The sequence below is a fragment of the Gopherus evgoodei genome, chromosome 1 (genome assembly GCF_007399415.2).
Source record: "Gopherus evgoodei ecotype Sinaloan lineage chromosome 1, rGopEvg1_v1.p, whole genome shotgun sequence".
NCBI classification, from domain to species: Eukaryota; Metazoa; Chordata; order Testudines; family Testudinidae; genus Gopherus; species Gopherus evgoodei.
Genome location: NC_044322.1, coordinates 52,322,057 through 52,343,660, shown reverse-complemented (window position 1 = coordinate 52,343,660; position 21,604 = coordinate 52,322,057). Strand labels below are relative to the sequence as shown.

Sequence of the window (21,604 nt, the reverse complement as noted above, 5' to 3'; positions counted from 1 at the left end):
CAGAATCTTTTCTTTACACAGGAAAGGGAGGGGGCTGATGGAGCTCAGCCCCCAATTGCTATGATGAAGACGGTTACCAGCTGTTCTGTACCATCCACTGGGAATGACAGGGAGTCATCCCTATTTTCACCCAGGCGCCCCCGGCCAGCCTCACCTGAAGCCAGCCAGAAGCACTCATGGGTTGATAACAAGGACGGTTATCAGTCCTACTGCACCGTCTGCCACCGGGCAGAGAAGAGGAGTGGATACTGCTCTTCACTGCTGCAGCATCGCGTCTACCAGCAGCATTCAGTAGATATAGGGTGACACTGAAAGAAGTCAAGAAATGATTTCTTTCCCTTTTCTTTCACCGGGGGGGGAGGGGGAGGAGTAAATTGACGACTGAACCACGCCGGACAATGTGTTTGAACTTACAGGCATTGAGAGCTCAGTCAAGAATGCAAATACTTTTCGGAGACTGCTAGGGACTGTGGGATAGCTGGAGTCCTCAGTACCCTCTCCCTCCCTCCCTCCATGAGCGTCCATTTGAGTCTCTGGCTTCCCGTTACACTTGTCAAGCAGCACTGTGTAGCCTGTAGATTTTTTTTTTCAAACGCTTTGGCATTTCGTCTTCTGTAACGGAGCTTTGATAGAACAGATTTGTTTCCCATACAGCGATCAGATCCAGTATCTCCCGTACGGTCCATGCTGGAGCCCTTTTTGGATTTGGGACTGCACTGCCACCCGTGCTGATCAGAGCTCCACGCTGGGCAAACAGGAAATGAAAATCAAAATTTCGAAGGGCTTTTCCTGTTTACCTGGCCACTGCATCCGAGTTCAGACTGCTGTCCAGAGCGGTCACAGTGGTGCACTGTGGGATACCGCCCAGAGGCCAATACCGTCAATTTGCGGCCACACTAACCCTAATCCGATATGGTAATACCGATTTTAGCGCTACTCCTCTCGTCGGGGAGGAGTACAGAAACCAATTTAAAGAGCCCTTTATAGCAATATAAAGGGCCTCATAGTGTGGACGGGTACAGCGTTAAATCGGTTTAACGCTGCTAAAATCGGTTTAAACGCGTAGCGTAGACCAAGCCTGTGTGTGTCACTTCGCTGCTTTGTGGAATGAACAGAGTCATTAAAAAAAAAAAAACTGGCTGAAACCAACCCAAATCAACAGAGGCTCTAGCACGACAAAGACACGCTACAATGACTGAACAATCAAGACCTAACAGCAGGAAACCCCAGCAGGCAGGGGTTGTGAACTGAGATGAAGAACAATGCATCAGCTGACTAGAAGAAAAAGAGCCCTTTTGGAGGGACTCGGGAGCCTGGACTAGGGGAGACAAAGGAGAACAGGGGGACAGAGCCAGAGATGGTGTCCATTAGAGCTTGGCTAGCTCATCACTGCACTGGCTTGGCTAGGATGGACTATAGCTTAACTTCTGCCTCTCTGTGCTAACCTACGGCTGTTCAGATTCTGTGTGCCAGGTGACTAATAAAAGGTTACCTTGTTTTAAAACGGTTGCCTGTGCTGATGTAAGTACTTCCTGAGAGCATTGCACCCTGAAGGGGCACAGTACAAGCCTCCCACAGAAGTCTGGCCTGGCTGGATTCACTGTAGGGAGCCACGGAAAGAGACAGGAATCACCAGTGCTGAAGGCCCAGTCTTGGAGGCCACAGGCCTGCCCCTGTGAAACTGTGTGGGTCTTTGGAGCCTGGCACACTAAAAGGTCACTCCCAGGAGATTGGTTACAGGCCCAGGCACAGATCAAATGCTGTGACTCCGTGACAGGACCTCACTAAACTGGGTGACAGGGCAACAAAATAGCAGATGAAATTCAATGTTGATGAGCACAGAGTAATGTACACTGGGAAAATCAATCCTAACTATACATACAAAATGATGGGGTCTAAATTAGCTCTTACCACTCAAGAAAGATCTTGGAGTCTATATCGATAGTTCTTTGTAAACATCTGCTCAATATGTAGTGGCAATCAAAAAAGCTAACAGAATATTAGGAACCACTAAGAAAAGGATATGCCACTATGTAAATCCACGATATGCTCTCACATTGAATACCTCATGCAGTTCTGGTCACCCCATCTCAAAAAAGATGTATTAGAATTGAAAAAAGTGCAGAGAAGGGCAACAGAAATAATTAGGGGTATGGAACAACTTCTATATGACGAGAGACTTAAAAAAACTATGACTGTTCATCATAAAAAAGAGACAGCTAAGGAGGGATATGCTAGAGATCTGTAAAATCACAAATGGAGCAGACAAAGTGAATATTTACCTCTTCACACAATGTAAGAACTAGAGGTCACCCAGTGAAACTAATAGGGAGCAAGTTTAAAACAAACAAAAAGTAGTACTTCTTCACACAACACACAGTTATTCTGTGGAACACATTGCCACAGGATGTTGTGAAGACCAAAAGTATAACTGGGTTCAAAAAAGAATTAGCTGAGACTGGATGACAGGGGATGGATCACTCAAAATTGCCCTATTCTGTCCATTCCCTCTAAAGCATCTGGCACAGGCCACTGTGAGAAAACAGGATACTGGTCTAGATGGACCATTGATCTGAACTTGTTTCACCATTCTTATGCAGTGAGTGTTTTGTTAAATATATATTAATTTTCTACTTGTTGCCTGTCATAATCAGTTTTTTTACAATAAAACTCAGTGAGAAGAAAACACTTAGGAAACCTATACGCGTAATTACAAGTTAATCCATCCAACTTAATCTAACTGCTAATGAAGTTTCAGGGTTCATTAGCACTTGAAAGTTTTTTTATATTATATATTTATATCTATATTATATATATAGAGAGAGAGATAAACAAAATTAGAATTGGTTTGATACAAATAAGCACACTTACCGGATGTTTAAGAGTACAGAGCTCATATAAAATGCATCCCAAGGACCATATATCACTAGAAATATATATACAAAGAAATCAAAATAAGTAGTAGTTAACCAACTATTATAATTCAATGTCACGTTTAGCAGAAGTTATGTTACTCATTCAAGTGTTCAACTCTATGCAAATAAAAAAATACATTTAACTTAAAATGAACAGAAATATTCACAGAATATAATATTATATAAAAATATGTGCACGACCCTAACAGCATCCCAGTACAAGAGGGCAAGGGGCTCCCGGATATCTGTTACAGGTTTAACTCGCTTAACCAGTTCAGTGTACCCCAATGTATTAATGTCATAAACTGTATCTGATGTGTGTCACCTAAAGTATTATTGGAAAACTAACAACACACTGATAATATTCTTGTGGGGCGTATGTACGGTAAACACCCAACGGACATTACAAATATGAAGGAAAACAAGGAACTAAAATGTATATACCAGGCAAGTCTGGGGAGGGGGTAACCAGGTTAGTCCCAGACAAAGGACAAGCCAGGTGTCATCCAAGTTGATTAGCAATCACATGTTAAGAGACCATTCATTTGCACAGGGAAGGCAGGAACAGATCAATTTGCATTTTAGCAAACACCAGTAGGGAAAGAAACCAGCATGAAACTTCCTTCACCAGCAGACCCTATGTCTCCTTTCTCACAGTCTGAATGAACTTTTTTTTTTTTGGGGGGGGGGGTAACCTTCACAAGAATCTATGTCAAAGGTTCGCTGGATTATAAGAGAGAGTGGAAAAGATTTCCAAGTTATTTTTCACCTAAGACGACAAAGGAACTGAGCACTTTGTCTTTGGGGAGAGATCCTGACCAAGGGATGGGGGGGAGGGGCAGAGCCATATTGCTGGAAGGAGGTGTGGTAAAAATCTTGCCTTGAACTAAGACTACAGTTTTGTTGTCTTAGGGCTTGGCTACACTGGAGAGTTGCAGCACTGGTGGTGGGTTTACAGCGCTGCAACTTAGTAACTGTCCACACCTGCAAGGCACATCCAGCGCTGCAACTCCCTGGCTGCAGCGCTGGCTGTACACCTGGTCTGCTTGGGGTATAACGACTGCAGCGCTGGTGCTGCAGCGCTGCTCATCAAGTGTGGCCACCAAAAGCGCTGTTATTGGCCTCCAGGGTATTAGGAAGTATCTCAGAATACCTGTTCAGCCACTCTGCTCATCACTACTGTCCTGGTCTCAGGTGACCCGCCCTTTAAATGCTCTAGGAATTTTTAAAATCCCCTTCCTGTTTGCTCAGCCAGGTGTGGAGTGCAATCAATCAGTGACCATGCCTCCATGCCCCAAACGAGCCCCAGCATGGAGCAATGGCGAGCTGATGGACCTCATCAGCATTTTTGGTGAGGAAGCTGTGCAGTTACAGCTGCGCTCCAGCCGTAGGAATTATGATACCTATGGGCAGATATCAAAGGCCATGCTGGACAGGGACCAAGACCGGGACGCGGTGCAGTGCAAGGTTAAAGTAAAGGAGCTGCAGAGTGCCTATTGCAAAGCCCGCGAGGGAAACCGCCGCTCAGGTGCTGCCCCCACGACCTGCTGTTTTTACAAGGAGCTGGACGCGATACTTGGGGGTGACCCCACTGCCAATCCGAGGACCACGATGGACAGTTCAGAGCAGGGAGAGGAGAGGGAGGTGGAGGCGGGGGAGGAAACCAAGAGTGAGGGTACTGGGGTGAGGGGAGACACCCCAGAGTCCCAGGAGGCATGCAGCCAGGAGCTCTTCTCAAGCCAGGAGGAAGGTAGCCAGTCGCAGCAGCTGGAGCTTGTTGGTGAAGAAGCAGAGGAGCGGGTTCCCGGTAAGCAGCTTTTATTTTCAGGATGGAAATGTTTCGGGAGAGGAGGGGGGGTTATGGCTGCATGCATGCATGCCTAGATGTGGAATAGCCCATTGATGTGGTCTATCACGTAGCGGTAATCGGCCTCTGTAATCTCTTCAAAAGTTTCTGCCAGAGCGTGTGCAATGTGCTTGCGCAAGTTTATAGGGAGAGGCACTGCGGTCCTTGTCCCAGTCAGGCTAATGCGTCTGCGCCACTGTGCCGCGAGGGGTGGGGGGACCATTGCTGCACACAGGCAAGCTGCATAGGGGTCAGGGCGGAATCCGCATTGCTGTAGAAGACCCTCCCTTGCTTCCCAGGTAACCCGCAGCAGCAAGATGGCTTCCGGGATTAATTAACTCCTGTGGAAAATGTAGGGATAGTGTTCAGTGCAGGTCCCCCCTGCAGCTCTCTGCTTTCCCCAATGCACAGAAACCCCAGTGCAGCCGTGAACCAATCAGTTCCCCTTCCCAGGTGAGCCGCGGCAGCGAGGTGGCTTCCAGGGTTAATTAACTCCTGCACTCATTCCCCCTTACTCACCATGTCTTCGCTGCTGTGACCTCTCTGTGCTGAGTCTGGTATGTGGAAATTATGCTACAGTGAGACTCTGTGATTATACACAATGCTGCCTCTCTATTAAATGTTTCAATTTTTGTCTTTTTTCTAATGACAGTGTCCTTGACTAGTACTACCAATCGACTGGCCCGATCAGAGACTGCTGAAAAGCTACAAAACCTGAGGAGAAAGCCAAGAAAAAGCAAAGAAGATTTGGTGAAAGCAAATATGAATCAGTCTGCCAGAGAGAGTAAGAGGCTGCAGGACGGGAGAGAAAAAATGCAGCAGTGGAGGGAAAGAAAAAGCAGGAGAAAGGAATTGGCTAAGAAGAAAAGCACAAAGCAGCTGATAAGCCTTCTGGCGCGCCAAATGGACTGTATGCAGTCACTCGTAGCAATGCAGGCAGAGCACTACCGTGCTGCCACCCCCACCCCCTCCGGCCCCAAAGCTCTCTCCCTTGTGCCCCAATGTCAGCTCAAAACCCCCTTCTCCAGCATCCAGGTTCTTACCACCACCAGCTGCCCGCAACACCTGTACGTTCACCTACCAGCCTTGAGAATTACGACCCTAACCCTCTGCACTCAACCCCCATCACCATGCAGCATTTTCATCCTGAAGTGCAGCAGTCATTGCACAGCACTCCAGGCAGGACATATTCAAACCTCTGACTGTACAGTTCACCACCCTACCCCCCTGCCCTTTTACTTACTTTCTTTTCAATAAATGATTTCTTGGCTTTTAAAACAGTTTTTATTATTGCAGAAAGTGAAAGATACTGTACCCCAAGGAAAAAACAGGCACTGCAAATCATTGTAACCAATGCACTTCACTCCCATGCAAGGCACCAAACATTACTGTTGGCTTTCAGTCTCAAATTCCTCCTTCATGACATCCCTAATCCTTGTAGCTCTGTGCTGGGCCTCTCTAGTAGCCCTGCTCTCTGGCTGTGCAAATTCAGCCTCCAGGCATTGAACCACGGAGGTCCATTCCTGACTGAATGTTTCACCCTTCCCTTCACAAATATTATGGAGGGTATAGCACGCGGATATAACCGCAGGGATGCTGCTTTCCCCCAAGTCTAGCTTCCCATAAAGAGATCTCCAGCGGCCCTTTAAACGGCCGAAAGCACACTCCACAGTCATTCGGCACCAGCTCGGCCTGTAGTTGAATCAGTCCTTGCTCCTGTCAAGCTTCCCTGTATACGGTTTCAAGAGCCAAGGCATTAACAGGTAAGCGGGGTCTCCAAGGATCACAATGGGCATTTCAACATCCCCTACTGTGATCTTCTGGTCTGGGAAAAAAGTCCTGGCCTGCAGCTTCCTGAACAGGCCACTGTTCCGAAAGATGCGTGCATCATGCACCTTTCCAGGCCAGCCTGTGTAAATGTCAATGAAACGCCCACGGTGATCCACAAGCGCCTGGAGAACCATAGAGAAATACTCCTTCCGATTAATGTACTCGGATGCCAGGTGGGGTAGTGCCAGAATAGAAATATGCGTCTTATCTATCACTCCTCCACAGTTAGGGAAACCCATTTCTGCAAAGCCATCCACAATGTCCTGCACGTTCCCCAGAGTCATGGTTCCTCTTAGCAGGATGTGATTAATGGTCCTGCAAACTTGCATCAACATGATTCGAACAGTCGACTTTCCCACTCCAAACTGGTTCCCAGCCGATCGGTAGCTGTCTGGAGTTGCCAGCTTCCAGACTGCAATAGCCACCCACTTCTCCATTGGCAGGGCAGCTCTCAATCTCGTGTCCTTGCGCCGCAGGGTAGGGACGAGCTCCTCACACAGTCCCATGAAAGTGGCTTTTCTCATCCGAAAGTTCTGCAGCCACTGTTCATCATCCCAGACTTCCATGACGATGTGATCCCACCACTCAGTGCTTGTTTCCCGAGCCCAAAAGCGGTGTTCCACGGTGCTGAGCATTTCCGTTACTGCCACAAGCAATTTAGTGTCACACGCGTCAGGCGACTCGATATCATTGTCGGACTCCTCACTGTCACTTTGGAGCTGAAGGAATAGCTCGACTGCCAAACGTGATGTGCTGGCGACACTCATCAGCAAAGTCCTCAGCAGCTCAGGCTCCATTTCCCACAGAAATCGCGCTGCACAGACACTCACAATGGCGCCAAACTGCTGGGATGTGAAGCGATGCACCACGGGGCATTGGGACAGGAAGTGGAATGACCCGCACCCTTCCGTCCCCTTCCCACAACCCATGGCGCCAAAATGGGACAAGGTGCTCTGTGGGATAGCTGCCCACAATGCACCACTCCCAACAGCACTGCAAATGCTGCAAAAGTGGCCACACTGCAGCGCTGGTAGCTGTCAGTGTGGCCACACTGCAGCGCTGTCCCTACACAGCTGTACGAAGACAGCTGTAAATCCCAGTGCTGTACAGCTGTAAGTGTAGCCATGGCCTTAGTCTTTAGCAAGTTTTTCACTATTATTTGCTTTTAACCATTCCTAACTCTATCCTTTATATTTGAACTCACTTAAAATCCTATCTCCTTTTGTTAATAAACTGTTATTACGTTAACAGGAAAGAAGGTTATCGCGTGGAGAGACACTGAGGCACAAGTGTCAGCTATCCACCGATCTTTAGTGGACCCCAAATTCATCAACCCAAAGGCCCAAGTGACAATTTACCCCTTCATGTCACAAGCTGTAGACTTGCCCACAGCTGAACTGCCTGTCCAGTACAAAGGCTGGTCAGGAATGTGGACTTTTGCAGTCTACGACAATTATCCCATCCCCATGCTACTGGGGGAAGACTTGGCCAACTAGGTAAAGTGGGCCAAGAGAATGGGAATGGTTACACGCAGCCAAGCCAGGCAAGCTTCCAGACCCATCCCTGTTCCTGAGCCGTCCACAGGGGCCCCGTCTGTGTTGGCAGAGACCCAGACAAAGGGAGTGGACCCAGATTCCCTGCCAACGACTGCAACAGCCACAGTACTTCCAGTTCCAGGCCCGGACCTGGAAATGCAACCAGCACCAGAACTATTGCCAGCACTGACGCCAGCGCTTGCAAACACATCTTCAACCCCAACACCAGAGGGCACCAGCGAGCCTGAACTGGCAGAAGCAGCAAACAACCAGATCCAAGAGGTTCAGCCAGAGCCTGAAATACCCTCAGGTGCACCAGCGGAGAATGGTTCACCAGCCACGAAAACAACCCCATCACCTACATCGTTTCCTGAAGGACCAAGCCCAAGTCCACAGTCTGAGGAGGAACTGGTGTCTCCAACCTGCAGGAAACAGTTCCAGACTGAGCCGGAAGCAGATGACAGCCTTCAGAAAGCTTGGGCGGCGGCACGGAGCACCTCACCGCCTCTCAGTTCTTCTAACAGATCTCAGTTTGTTATAGAAAAGACGGTTACTCACCTTTGTAACTGTTGTTCTTCGAGATGTGTTGCTCACATCCATTCCAGTTAGGTGTGCGCGCCGCGCGTGCACGTTCGCCGGAAACTTTTTACCCTAGCAACTCCAGTGGGCCGGCAGGTCGCCCCCTGGAGTGGCGCCGCCATGGCGCCCAATATATATCCCTGCCGGCCCGCCCGCTCCTCAGTTCCTTCTTGCCGGCTACTCCGACAGTGGGGAAGGAGGACGGGTGTGGAATGGATGTGAGCAACACATCTCGAAGAACAACAGTTACAAAGGTGAGTAACCGTCTTTTCTTCTTCGAGTGATTGCTCACATCCATTCCAGTTAGGTGAATCCCAAGCCATACCTAGGCGGTAGGGTCGGAGTGAGAAGTCGCGGCATGGAGCACTGCAGTTCCGAAGGCCGCATCCTCTCTTGACTGCTGGACCAGGGCGTAGTGGGAAGCAAAGGTGTGGACCGATGACCAGGTCGCTGCCCGACAGATTTCCTGGATGGGCACACGGGCGAGGAAAGCCAGCGACGATGCCTGCGCCCTGGTAGAATGCGCAGTCACACGGCCCGTAGGGACACGGGCCAAGTCATAACAGGTCCTGATGCAGGACGTTACCCAAGAGGATAACCTCTGGGAGGAGATAGGAAGCCCTTTCATACGGTCCGCTACCGCCACGAAAAGCTGGGGGGATTTGCGGAAGGGTTTGGTCCTCTCCACGTAGAACGCGAGAGCCCTACGGACATCAAGCGAGTGGAGCTGCTGCTCCCTGCCTGAGGAGTGAGGTTTCGGGAAAAAAACCGGGAGGAATATCTCTTGGTTGACGTGGAAGGCTGAGACCACCTTGGGTAGAAAGGCAGGGTGTGGTCTCAGTTGCACCTTGTCTTTGTGGAAGACCGTATATGGGGGGTTTACCACAAGAGCTCGGAGTTCCGACACCCGTCTAGCTGAGGTGATAGCTACTAGAAAGGCAGTCTTCCAAGAGAGGTAAAGCAGGGAGCAAGTAGCTAACGGCTCAAAGGGGGGCCCCATGAGCCGGGACAACACCAGGTTAAGATCCCAGGTTGGAGCAGGGGGACGGACGTTAGGGAATAAACGTTCCAGCCCCTTAAGGAATCTCGACACCGTTGGGTGAGAAAAAACGGAGCGACCATCCGCACCCGGGTGAAAGGTGGAGATAGCTGCTAGGTGGACTCGCAACGACGATATGGCCAGACCTTGCCCTTTGAGGGACCAAACGTAGTCTAAGATGTCGGTCACCGAAACTTCCATAGGGCGGAGATTTCTCTCTACGCACCAACAGGAGAAGCGCTTCCATTTTGCCGAATATGTGGCTCTTGTGGACGGTTTCCTGCTGCTCAAGAGCACCTCCCTCACCGGTGTGGAGCAGCGCAGCTCAGAACCAGTCAGCCACGCAGGAGCCACGCCGCCAGGTGCAGCGACTGCAGGTCTGGGTGACAGAGGGTCCCGTGTTCCTGGGTGATCAGGTCCGGATGAAGGGGCAGGGGAACTGGGTCGGCTATGGCCAGGTCCAGCAGCATGGTGTACCAGTGCTGCCTGGGCCATGCCGGGGCCACCATGATCACGTGAGCCCTGTCCCTGCGCACCTTCAGCAGGACCCTGTGGACCAGAGGGAACGGGGGAAACGCATAATACAGGTGGGTCGACCACTGGATGAGGAAGGCATCCGCTATCGACCCCGGCTCCCTGCCCTGAAAGGAGCAGAACGCTTGGCACTTCCTGTTCCCCTTGGACGCAAAGAGGTCCACCCGGGGATAACCCCACCTCCGGAAAATGGAGAGAGCGACGTCCGGGAGGAGGAACCACTCGTGTGACAGGAAGGATCTGCTCAATCGATCCGCCAGCGTGTTCCGTACTCCGGGGAGGAAGGAAGCCCTGAGGTGAATGGAGTGGGCTACGCAAAAGTCCCAGAGTCGTATCGCCTCGTGGCACAGGGAGGAGGACCTGGTGCCGCCCTGCTTGTTGATATAGTACATGGTCGTCGTGTTGTCCGTGAACATGGCGACACAACGACCCTGAAGCTGATGACAGAACGCTTGACAAGCAAGGCGGACCGCTCTCAACTCCCGCATGTTGATGTGTAGCCCCACCTCCTCCTGGGACCACAGGCTCTGCGTCCGCAGGGTCCCTAGGTGGGCCCCCCAGCCTAGATCTGAGGCATCCGTTGTTAGGGATACCGAGGGCTGAGGGGGGTGGAAAGGGAGACCCGCACATAACACGGACTGGTCCAGCCACCAGCCGAGAGAGTCTAAGACCTTCTGGGGGATTGTGACTAACATGTCTAACGGCTGCCTTGACGGCCTGTAATGATTGATAAGCCACAGCTGGAGGGGCCTCATGCGGAGCCGAGCGTAATCGGTCACAAAGGTGCAAGCCGCCATGTGGCCTAACAGGGTTAGACATGTCCGCACTGACGTCAATGGGGCTGACCGCAAACGTTGAACGATCGCCGACATGGTCTGGAATCGTTGCAGTGGCAGCAAGGCCCTGTCCACAGTGGCGTCCAGGACGGCCCCGATAAATTCCACCTTCTGTGTGGGCATCAGGGTGGACTTGTCTGTGTTTACCAAGAGGCCCAGACTTGCGAACATGCTGGTGATCACACGGACATGGCTGTTGACTTGTTGTTCCGACGTGCCCCGAATCAACCAATCGTCCAGATAAGGAAACACGTGGACACGATTGCGCCGAAGATGCGCCACAACAACTGCCATGCATTTTGTAAACACCCTCGGGGCCGTGGACAGGCCAAATGGGAGGACTGCAAATTGATAATGAAGAGCCCCCACAACGAAGCGGAGGAAACGTCTGTGGCGTGGCCAAATGGCAATGTGAAAATACGCGTCCTGCATGTCGAGGGCGGCGTACCAGTCTCCCGGATCCAGGGATGGGATAATGGTCCCCAGGGATACCATGCGGAACTTCAACTTCACCAGGTATTTGTTGAGCTCTCGCAGGTCGAGGATAGGCCTGAGGCCTCCCTTGGCCTTGGGGATCAGAAAGTAGCGGGAATAAAACCCCTTGCCTTTCTCGTTTTCCGGAACCGCCTCTATAGCTCCTTTGCTGAGGAGCGTCTGCACCTCCTGCCGAAGGAATTGCTCGTGAGAGGGGTCCCTGAAGAGGGACGAGGAAGGGGGGCGGGAAGGAGGAAATGAAACAAACTGCAGGCGGTATCCCGTCTGCACCGTGCTTAAGACCCAGCGGTCCGATGTTATTTGGGACCACGCCGGGAAGAAAAACGAAAGGCGGTTGGAAGACGGGGGGAAGGATCCATTAGGGAAACTGTTACTGCGCCCTCGGGCGCACCTTCAAAATGAAGGCTTAGGTCCAGGCGGGGGCTTAGAGGAGCCTTGGTTCTGCCCTCCTTGGTTCCCCGAATGCCTGCGCCTTCCATTCCTGCCGCGGCGCCTGTTAAGGTCCTGCCGCTGGCGGAACTGGGAAAACGGCCTGCGCTGTTGTTGTTGCTGTGGCCGGAAGGGTCTACGCTGCGTCACGGGAGTGTGCATCCTGAGGGACCGCATGATGACTCGGTTATCTTTCAGACTCTTGAGTCTGGGGTCTGTCTTGTCGGAGAACAAGCCCTGGCCTTCGAAAGGAAGGTCCTGTATAGTATGCTGGAGTTCCGGCGGAAGGCCGGAAACCTGCAGCCAGGAGATGCGACGCATCGTAACTCCCGACGCGAGGGTACGGGCAGCCGAGTCTGCAGCGTCCAAGGAGGCTTGCAAGGCCGTGCGTGCGACCTTCTTGCCTTCATCCGAGATGGCCGCCCACTCTTGGCGAGCGTCTTGTGGCAGCAGCTCCTTAAATTTGTCTGCTGCCACCCAGGAATTGAAGGCGTATCTGCTCAGCAGGGCTTGCTGGTTGGAGACCCTGAGCTGCAGCGCCCCAGCCGAGTACACCTTACGGCCGAGGAGGTCCATCCGCCTGGCTTCTCTGGATTTGGGGGCTGGAGCCTCCTGGCCATGACGCTCTCTATCATTCACGGATTGAACCACCAGGGAACCCGGTGTCGGGTGCACATGGAGGTACTCATAGCCTTTAGAAGGGGCCATGTACTTCCTCTCGACGCCCTTGGCAGTAGGAGGAATGGAGGCCGGAGACTGCCAGATGGTGTTGGCGTTGGCCTGGATGGTTCGTATGAAGGGCAGGGCGACCCTGGTGGGAGCGTCAGATGAGAGGATGGTGACAATTGGATCCTCTATCTCCGAGACCTCCTCGGCTTGCAGACTCAGATTTTGAGCTAATCGCCTGAGGAGGTCTTGGTGCGCCCTGAGATCCAGCGGGGGGGGGGGGGGGCCGGTTGGAGGAGGTACCAGCCACCGCTTCATCCGGGGAGGAGGATGAGGAGACCCCAAGCAAGAGAGTGTCTAACTGTGGGTCTTCCTCAGCCCTCGCCTCTGCCTCAGGAGCCAAAGCGGAGTCTTGTTGCTTGGACCCTTCCTCCCCATCCGGGGAGGGAGGGGGGCGAGACAACGAGGCTTCAGGAGCCCTACGCTCCGCAGTCGCCGGCCTAGCAGGGAGCTGTTGGGGGCCCTGGGCCTGATGGTATGCCCAGGGTGTCCAGAATCCCCATTGTTGCGGGCCTTGGTCCTGCTGCGGCGGATCACTGAATAGCGCCGCCTGCCGGTCGGTGCCCAGCGCATACCCGCTGTCCGTTTGCGAGGATACGGACGGCTGTCTAGAGGGCCATGGTGGGGCCGACCCTGGATGGTAAGGGTCTGCGCGGGTCGGCACGGAGGATCGTCTCGGTGCCGGGGACCGGTGCCGGGAGTCATATCGGTGCCGGGATCGGGATCGGGACCGGGTTCTGTCACGGTGCCGGGATCCGGATTGGTACCGGGCGCCGCTTCGGTGCCGGGACCTGCCACCAGCTCGGTGCCGGGAGGTCGACCGGGACCGGGACCTGCCACCAGCTCGGTGCCGGGAGGTCGACCGGGACCTGCCACCAGCTCGGTGCCGGGAGGTCGACCGGTGCGGCGAATAGCGTCGGGACCTGCTCCTGGAATCGCGGTGCCGGTCTCGGCGACTGGAACCTGACCGCGATCGTCTTGATGTCGACCGGTGCCGCGAGTGCGACCGGTACCGCTGAGGGGAGCGGTGCCGGGACTGCGAGCGGCGGCGGGACCTGGAGTGACCATGACGTCGGGACCTGGATCGCAAACGAGAGTCTCGAGGTGGTGCCGACATCATGGGCTTGCCTCTGGACACGACCCGCACCGGAGGTACCGGGGTTGGCAGCCGAGTGGGCTCAGTCAGGGCTATGAGGTCCCGAGCCGAGGCGAAGGTCTCCGGTGTGGATGGGACCACTATCTCAACCCCAGATCTCGTGGGGGAGCTCGGCGGCACCGGACTCGACGGACCCGCCGGGCCCGGAGTCGACGGTGCCGGCGGCTCCGCGGCCGATGTCGAGGCCGGGCGCTCTAGCCGGGTCTGCCTGGCCGGAGTAGCGGACTTCGACGGCCTTGGCTCTGTCTCCCGTGCCGGAGAAGGTCGGTGCCGGGGAGTCTTCTCTGTGCCGGTGCGATCCGGTGCCGGCGCCGAGATCACGGCCTGCGAAGCCGTCGGGTCAAGTGCCGCCTCCATAAGGAGAGTTCGGAGTCTTTGATCCCTCTCCTTCTTTGTCCTTGGCTTAAAAGCCTTACAGATGCGGCACTTGTCGGATCTGTGCGATTCCCCTAGGCACTTCAGGCACGCTTCGTGGGGATCGCTGGTAGGCATGGGCTTCTTGCAGGCCGCACACTGCTTGAAGCCCGGCGAAACAGGCATGAGCCTGGCGCTGGGTGCCGGGAAGGGCTAAGCCCCCGGCAAAGAACTATTTAACAACTACTTAACTTAACTACTACTTAACAAACTAATTAACAACTACAATAGTACTAGAGATAAACGATAGATAAACGATAGATAACTAGGAGAGCTAGGGACGTGGAGGACAGCTATGCCGCGCTCCACAGTTCCAACGACCGACACGGCGGTAAGAAGGAACTGAGGAGCGGGCGGGCCGGCAGGGATATATATTGGGCGCCATGGCGGTGCCACTCCAGGGGGCGACCTGCCGGCCCACTGGAGTTGCTAGGGTAAAAAGTTTCCGGCGAACGTGCACGCATGGCGTGCACGCGCGGCGCGCACACCTAACTGGAATGGATGTGAGCAATCACTCGAAGAAGAACAAGGACTTTTATATAGGGAGACTCTTTCTGGTGGACACCGGGAAGACTGGCATCCACAAAAACAGTTGGTGGTTCCAACTAAGTACCAGGGGAAGCTCTTAAGCTTGGCCCATGATCATCCCAGTGGCCATGCTGGGGAGAAGAGAACCAAAGACAGGTTGGGGAAGTCCTTCCACTGGGAGGGGATGGGCAAGGATGTTGCCAAGTATGTCCGGTCTTCTGAGGTGTGCCAAAAAGTGGGAAAGCCCCAAGACCAGGCCAAGGCCCCTCTCCAGCCACTCCCCATAATAGAGGTCCCATTTCAGCGAGTAGCTGTGGATATTCTGGGTCCTTTCTCAAAAAAGACACCCAGAGGAAAGCAGTTCGTACTGACTTTCGTGGACTTTGCTACCCGATGGCCAGAAGCAGTAGCTCTAGGCAACACCAGGGCTAAAACTGTGTGCCAGGCCCTAACAGACATTTTTGCCAGGGTAGGTTGGCCCTCCGATATCCTTACGGATTCAGGAACTAATTTCCTGGCAGGGGCCATGAAAGAACAGTGGGAAACTCATGGGGTGAATCACTTAGTTGCCACCCCGTACCACCATCAAACCAATGGCCTGGTGGAAAGGTTTAATGGAACTTTGGGGGTCATGATACGTAAATTCGTGAATGAACATTCCAATGATTGGGATCTAGTGTTGCAGCAGTTGCTCTTTGCATACAGGGCTGTACCACATGCCAGTTTAGGGTTTTCACCATTTGAGCTTGTGTATGGCCACGAGGTTAAAGGGCCATTACAGTTGGTGAAGCAGCAATGGGAGGGGTTTACACCCACTCCAGGAATTAACATTCTGGACTTTGTAAGCAACCTACAGGATACCCTCCAACACTCTTTAGCCCTTGCTGGAGAAAACCTAAAGGATGCTCAAAAAGAGCAAAAGGCCTGGTATGATAGACATACCGGAGAGCGTTTCTTCAAGGTAGGAGACCAGGTTATGGTCCTGAAGGCGCAACAGGCCCATAAGATGGAAGCATCATGGGAAGGGCCATTCACGGTCCAAGAGCGCCTGGGAGCTGTTAACTACCTCATAGCATTTCCCAATTCCTCCCTAAAGCCCAGAGTGTACCATGTTAATTCTCTCAAGCCCTTTTATTCCAGAGACTTACAGGTTTGTCAGTTTACAGCCCAGGGAGGAGATGATGCTGAGTGGCCTGACGGTGTCTACTACGAGGGGAAAAGTGACGGTGGCGTGGAAGAGGTGAACCTCTCCACAATCCTGGAATGTCTGCAGCGGCAACAGATCAAGGAGCTGTGCACTAGCTTTGCCCCATTGTTCTCAGCCACCCCAGGATGGACTGAACGGGCATACCGCTCAATGGACACAGGTAATGCTCACCCAGTTAGAACCCCACCCTACCGGGTGTCTCCTCATGCCCAAGCTGCTATAGAACGGGAGATCCGAAACATGCTACAGATGGGGATAATCCACTCATCTACCAGTGCATGGGCATCTCCAGTGGTTCTGGTACCCAAACCAGATGGGGAAATACGCTTTTGCGTGGACTACCGTAAGCTAAATGCGGTAACTCGTCCAGACAACTACCCAATGCCACGCACCGATGAGCTATTGGAAAAGTTGGGACGTGCCCAATTCATATCTACAATAGACTTAACCAAGGGGTACTGGCAAGTACCGTTAGATGAATCTGCCAAGGAAAAGTCAGCATTCATCACGCACGCAGAGGTGTATGAATTTAATGTGCTTCCATTCGGGCTGCGAAATGCACCCGCCACCTTCCAAAGGCTGGTAGATGGTCTACTAGCAGGACTGGGAGAATATACAGTTGCCTACCTCGATGATGTGGCCATTTTTTTGGAATCATGGCCCGAACACCTAGAACACCTTCAAAAGGTCTTTGTACGCATCAGACAGGCAGGACTAACTGTTAAGGCCAAAAAATGTCAAATAGGCCAAAACAGGGTGACTTACCTGGGACACCAGGTGGGTCGAAGAACCATAAACCCCCTACAGGCCAAGGTGGATGCTATCCAAAAGTGGCCTGTCCCAAAGTCCAAAAAACAGGTCCAATCCTTCTTAGGCTTGGCTGGGTATTACAGGCGATTTGTACCACACTACAGCCAAATCGCTGCCCCGCTGACCGACCTGACCAAAAAGACCCAGCCAAATGCAGTTAAGTGGACTGATGAGTGTCAGATGGCCTTTACCCAGCTTTAGGCGACGCTCATGTCTGACCCTGTGCTAAGGGCCCCGGACTTTGACAGACCATTCCTGGTGACCACCAACGCATCTGAGCGTGGTGTGGGAGCAGTTCTCATGCAGGAAGGACCGGATCACAACTTTCATCCTGTCGTATTCCTCAGCAAAAAACTGTCTGAGAGGGAAAGTCACTGGTCAGTCAGTGAAAAGGAGTGCTATGCCATTCCGTACGCCCTGGAAAAACTGCGCCCCTACATTTGGGGACGACGGTTCCAGCTACAGACCGACCATGCTGCGCTAAAATGGCTTCATACTGCCAAGGGAAACAACAAAAAACTGCTTCGATGGAGTCTAGCTCTCCAAGATTTTGATTTTGAAGTTCAACACATTTCAGGAGCTTCAAACAAAGTAGCTGATGCACTCTCTCGTGAAAGTTTCCCAGAATCAACTAGTTAAAAATTGTCCTTGCAATGTGAAGAATCTTGTAGTTGTACATAATTAGTAGTATAGGTAAAGGTGTATGTGTTTATTAATCTGTTTATTTTAGAGTTCTAGGGAGAAATCACTGCCAGTGTGGTTCCACACTGTCAGCGATTTGGGGGGGGTGTCATAAACAGATAAGTAAGAGTTAATAGAACAGAAGTGCTTCATATCTCTTTGCCTGGAAAGGGTTAACAAGAACAGTGAGCCTGGCTGTCACATGACCAGAGGACCAATCAGAGGACAGGATACTTTCAAATCTTGAGGGAGGGAAGTTTTTGTGTGTGCTGTTAGAATTTGGTTGTTGTTCACTCTGGGGGCTCAGAGGGATCAGACGTGCAACCAGGTTTCTCTCCAATCTCTCCAATACAGGCTCTTATAAGTTCAGACTAGTGAGTACTAGATAGATAAAGCGAGTTAGGCTTATGTTTGTTTTCTTTATTTGCAAATGTGTATTTGGTTGGAAGAAGTTCAAATTGGTATTTTGCTGAAAAGATTTTAATTTGTACTTGTATACTTAGGCTGGGAGGGTATTCCCAGTGTCTATAGCTGAAAGACCCTGTACCTATTCCATTTTTTTAAAATTTACAAAGATAATTTTTACTGTTTTTTCTTCCTTTAATTAAAAGCTTTTCTTGTTTAAGAACCTAATTGTTTTTTATTCTGGTGAGACCCCAGGGGACTGGGTCTGGATTCACCAGGGAATTGGTGGGGAGAAAGGAGGGAAGAGGGAGAGAGAGGCTGATTTCTCTCTGTGCCAGGATTACTGTCTCTCTCAGGGAGAATCTGGGAGGGGAAGAGAGAAGGAGGGGGGAAGGTGCATTTTCCTCTCTGTTTCAGGATTCAAGGGGTTTGAATCACAGTGGTCTTCCAGGGTAACCCAGGGAGGGGAAGCCTGGGAGAGGCAACGGTGAGGGAAAGGGTTTACTTTCCTTGTGTTAAGATCCAGAGGGTCTGGGTCTTGGGTGTCCCCGGGCAACGTTTTGTCGGGACCAGAGTGTACCAGGCACTGTAATTCCTGGTTGGTGGCAGCGCTACAGGTTCTAAGCTGGTAATTGAGCTTAGAGGAATTCATGCTGGTACCCCATCTTTTGGACGCTAAGGTTCAGAGTGGGGAATTGTACCATGACAGACCAAGAAAACTCATCGTTCAGTAGTGACAGCCGATCTACAGTGGGAGTTCATTTTTTGTTAGTAGCATTTCTCCTGACTGACTTCATGCAGCGAAATTACTCACGCTCATTGTGGCACACATACTGCAGCCAGCAGAGGCAGGCACGTTCCCGCCAGGCTGTTTCATAATACATCAGCCATTTGCAGCATTGCCAACTATCACAAGAAGCGATTCTGACCACTGCTGGAGCTTATCTCAGGACAGCAGAAATCCCCCTTTAATTGGCTGCCTCACCCATTTTCCCACCTCCTGGGGAAGAGCACCAAGTGAGGCTTGCTTCAGGAAACATGCAGAGTTCTCCCATCAAGAAGTCAACAACAGACACAATTCTCACAAGGGGAGGAGGGAGCAGATAGAACCCAGAGCCTCAAGACAGTTCTGCTTCCCCCTCCCTCCTGTGAACAATAGATCTGTCTGCTCTCTGTTCTTGACATGGGAAAAGAGATGGAAAGAACCATGGAGCTGCACCCCCCTCAGGCCTGGAAAAGGGGCTAAAAAAACTTTGGAGCTGCAGGAGAAGCAGAGGTGCAATGAGAGGCAAATGGCAGATGTCTGGTCTGAGGAAGAAAAGCTGACATGAGGACTGGGGACTACAGTAGAACCTCAGAGTTGCTAACACCTCGGGAATGGAGGTTGTCCGTAACTCTGAAACGTCCATAACTCTGAACAAGACGTTACGGACTTCACCCACTGCAGGGGGTGTTTGGGGCTGCAGCCACAGGGGTGGGGGGAAGCGGAGGACTCAGGGCTTCTGACTCTTGGGAGCATCAGGGCCCAGGGATTTAGATCTATGGGGAGCACTGGGGCTCGGGGCTTCATCCTCGTGGTTCCACTCCCAGTTTCAGCCTCGCAGGGAGCACGAGGGCTCGGGGCTTCAGCCCTGCGGTTCTGTTCCCAGCTTCTGCCCCGGGGCTCTAGCTATGAGAGGAGCACTGGTTTTGAGGGGGTATTTTGTGTCTCTGATGCTGCCTGATTACTTCTGGTTCCAGAGAGTGTCCCGTTGACCGGTAAGTCCAGAACTCTGGTGTTCATATCTTTGAGGCTCTACTGTACATAATTCATTGTTGGGCTGGGAGACGGGCAGATGTGCCCCTAAGCCCCAAAGGGGGCACAGAATTAATTAAAATTTTGGGGTTTGTGAAGAAGCTGGAATCTCTGCACCACCAATCAACCAGTGAGAGCTCCTGGAATGGGCAAGGATGAATTTGGAAGAGCTGGTAACACTAATTGCCACACACCCACAATGGGGGTGGGCTGGGGGAGTTCAAAAATCAAAAGACAGATTGAGAAACACAATCTCATCTTTAAAACAAATTCTAATAATCTGGGGAGGTCTGTCTCGTGATCTTTGAACTTTTGGGTTGGACAGTACTGCACTTGAAGCTATTCAAGTGAGGTGTGACCTAGACCTTCCCATCTGAAAACTGAGATAATCACCTCCAAAATACTCCCAAACTCCACAAGAACAAGCTCTAAACCAGAGTCTTCCTGATACATGGATTGGTCACCAAGGCAATCTGTAGCACAAGTATTAAATATTATATTACAATAATGCATCGCCTTTTGATCTCTGATTAAGTGCCTACCTTTTGTTGTTGTACGGCAAGTTTTCCCATATTTCTGGAGGTACGTAATAAGGAGTTCCCACGTATGTACAAGCATATGCCATTGGACTTGCCAAACAAAAAAGAAAAGCAATATGAAAAGCAATGACATAAGCTTTCTGTAATATTTAAGCAATGGTAAAAAAATACAGTTTAGATCACTGAATCCAGGTGCAATATCTACATACTTTGTAAGAAGACGTGCAGATCCAAAATCTCCCAATTTGACTTTTCCATTTTGAGTGAGAAAAATATTCTGCAATGCAAAAAAAGGAGTAAGGATTAATGTACTTAAAAACTGTTTTCTAACAAATGTTTCTGCATTGCACACTATATAGATAATATGGTGATGGACACTTCAGAAAGTCTACATATAGAGGTTTTATCTTCACTGTACCAAAATGAATCCTCATATTCCCCCTGCAAGGAAGGTAAGAATTATCCTTAATTTACAAGGGAAACTGAAAGGTTAAGTGGCTTGCCCAAGGCCAGAGTCAGTAGCAAAGGAAGAATTAGAGTTCAGAAATTCTGCATCCCAGTTCTGTACTCAAACCACTATCCCACACTTCTGAGTTGCTAACTTTCCTTTAGAGAGTAATCATAGAATCACAGCACTGGAAGGGACCTTGAGGGTACCTCTAGTCCAGTCCCCTGCACTCGTGGCAGGACTAAATATTATCTAGACCAGTGGTTCTCAAACTAGGGCCGCCGCTTGTTCAGGGAAAGCCCCTGGTGGGCAGGGCTGGTTTTTTACCTGCCGTGTCCGCAGGTTCAGCCGATCGCGGCTCCCAGTGGCCACAGTTCACTGCTCCAGGCCAATGGGGCTGCAGCAAGGGTGGCCAGCACGTCCCTCAGCCCATGCTGCTTCCTGCAACCCCCATTGGCCTGGAGCAGCGAACTGTGGCCACTGGGAGTGAACCACGGCCAGTGGGAGCCACAATTGGCCGAACCTGCAGACATGGCAGGTAAACAAACCGGCCCAGGCCGCCAGGGGCTTTCCCTGAACAAGCAGCAGCCCTAGTTTGAGAACCACTGATACAGACCATCCCTGACAGGTGTTAGTCTAACCTGCTCTAAAAAATCTCCAGTGATGGCGACTCCACAACCTCCCAAGGCAACTTATTCCAGTGCTTAACCACCGTGATTAATCTTTTCCTAATGTCCAACTTAAACCGCCGTTGCTGCAATTTAAGCCCATTGCTTCTTGTCCTATTCTCAGAGATTTAGAAGAACAATTTTTTCTTCCTCCTCCTTGTAACAACCTTTTATTACTTGAAAACTGTT

General features: G+C 51.4%; 1 protein-coding gene across 5 annotated transcripts in view; it reads right to left on the bottom strand.

Moving 5' to 3' along the window:
• Nucleotides 1-21,604, bottom strand: part of LOC115652287 (serine/threonine-protein kinase Nek3-like) — a 62,154-nt gene that overhangs the window by 17,525 nt on the left and 23,025 nt on the right. For all 5 annotated transcript variants that reach the window (XM_030564167.1, XM_030564140.1, XM_030564177.1 and 2 more), the window contains exons 6-8: nucleotides 20,509-20,576; nucleotides 20,303-20,389; nucleotides 2,872-2,926 (exon numbers count right to left, since the gene is read on the bottom strand). In XM_030564167.1, coding sequence (XP_030420027.1) covers nucleotides 2,872-2,926; nucleotides 20,303-20,389; nucleotides 20,509-20,576 — 210 coding nt within the window. The remainder of the gene's footprint in view (nucleotides 1-2,871; nucleotides 2,927-20,302; nucleotides 20,390-20,508; nucleotides 20,577-21,604) is intronic.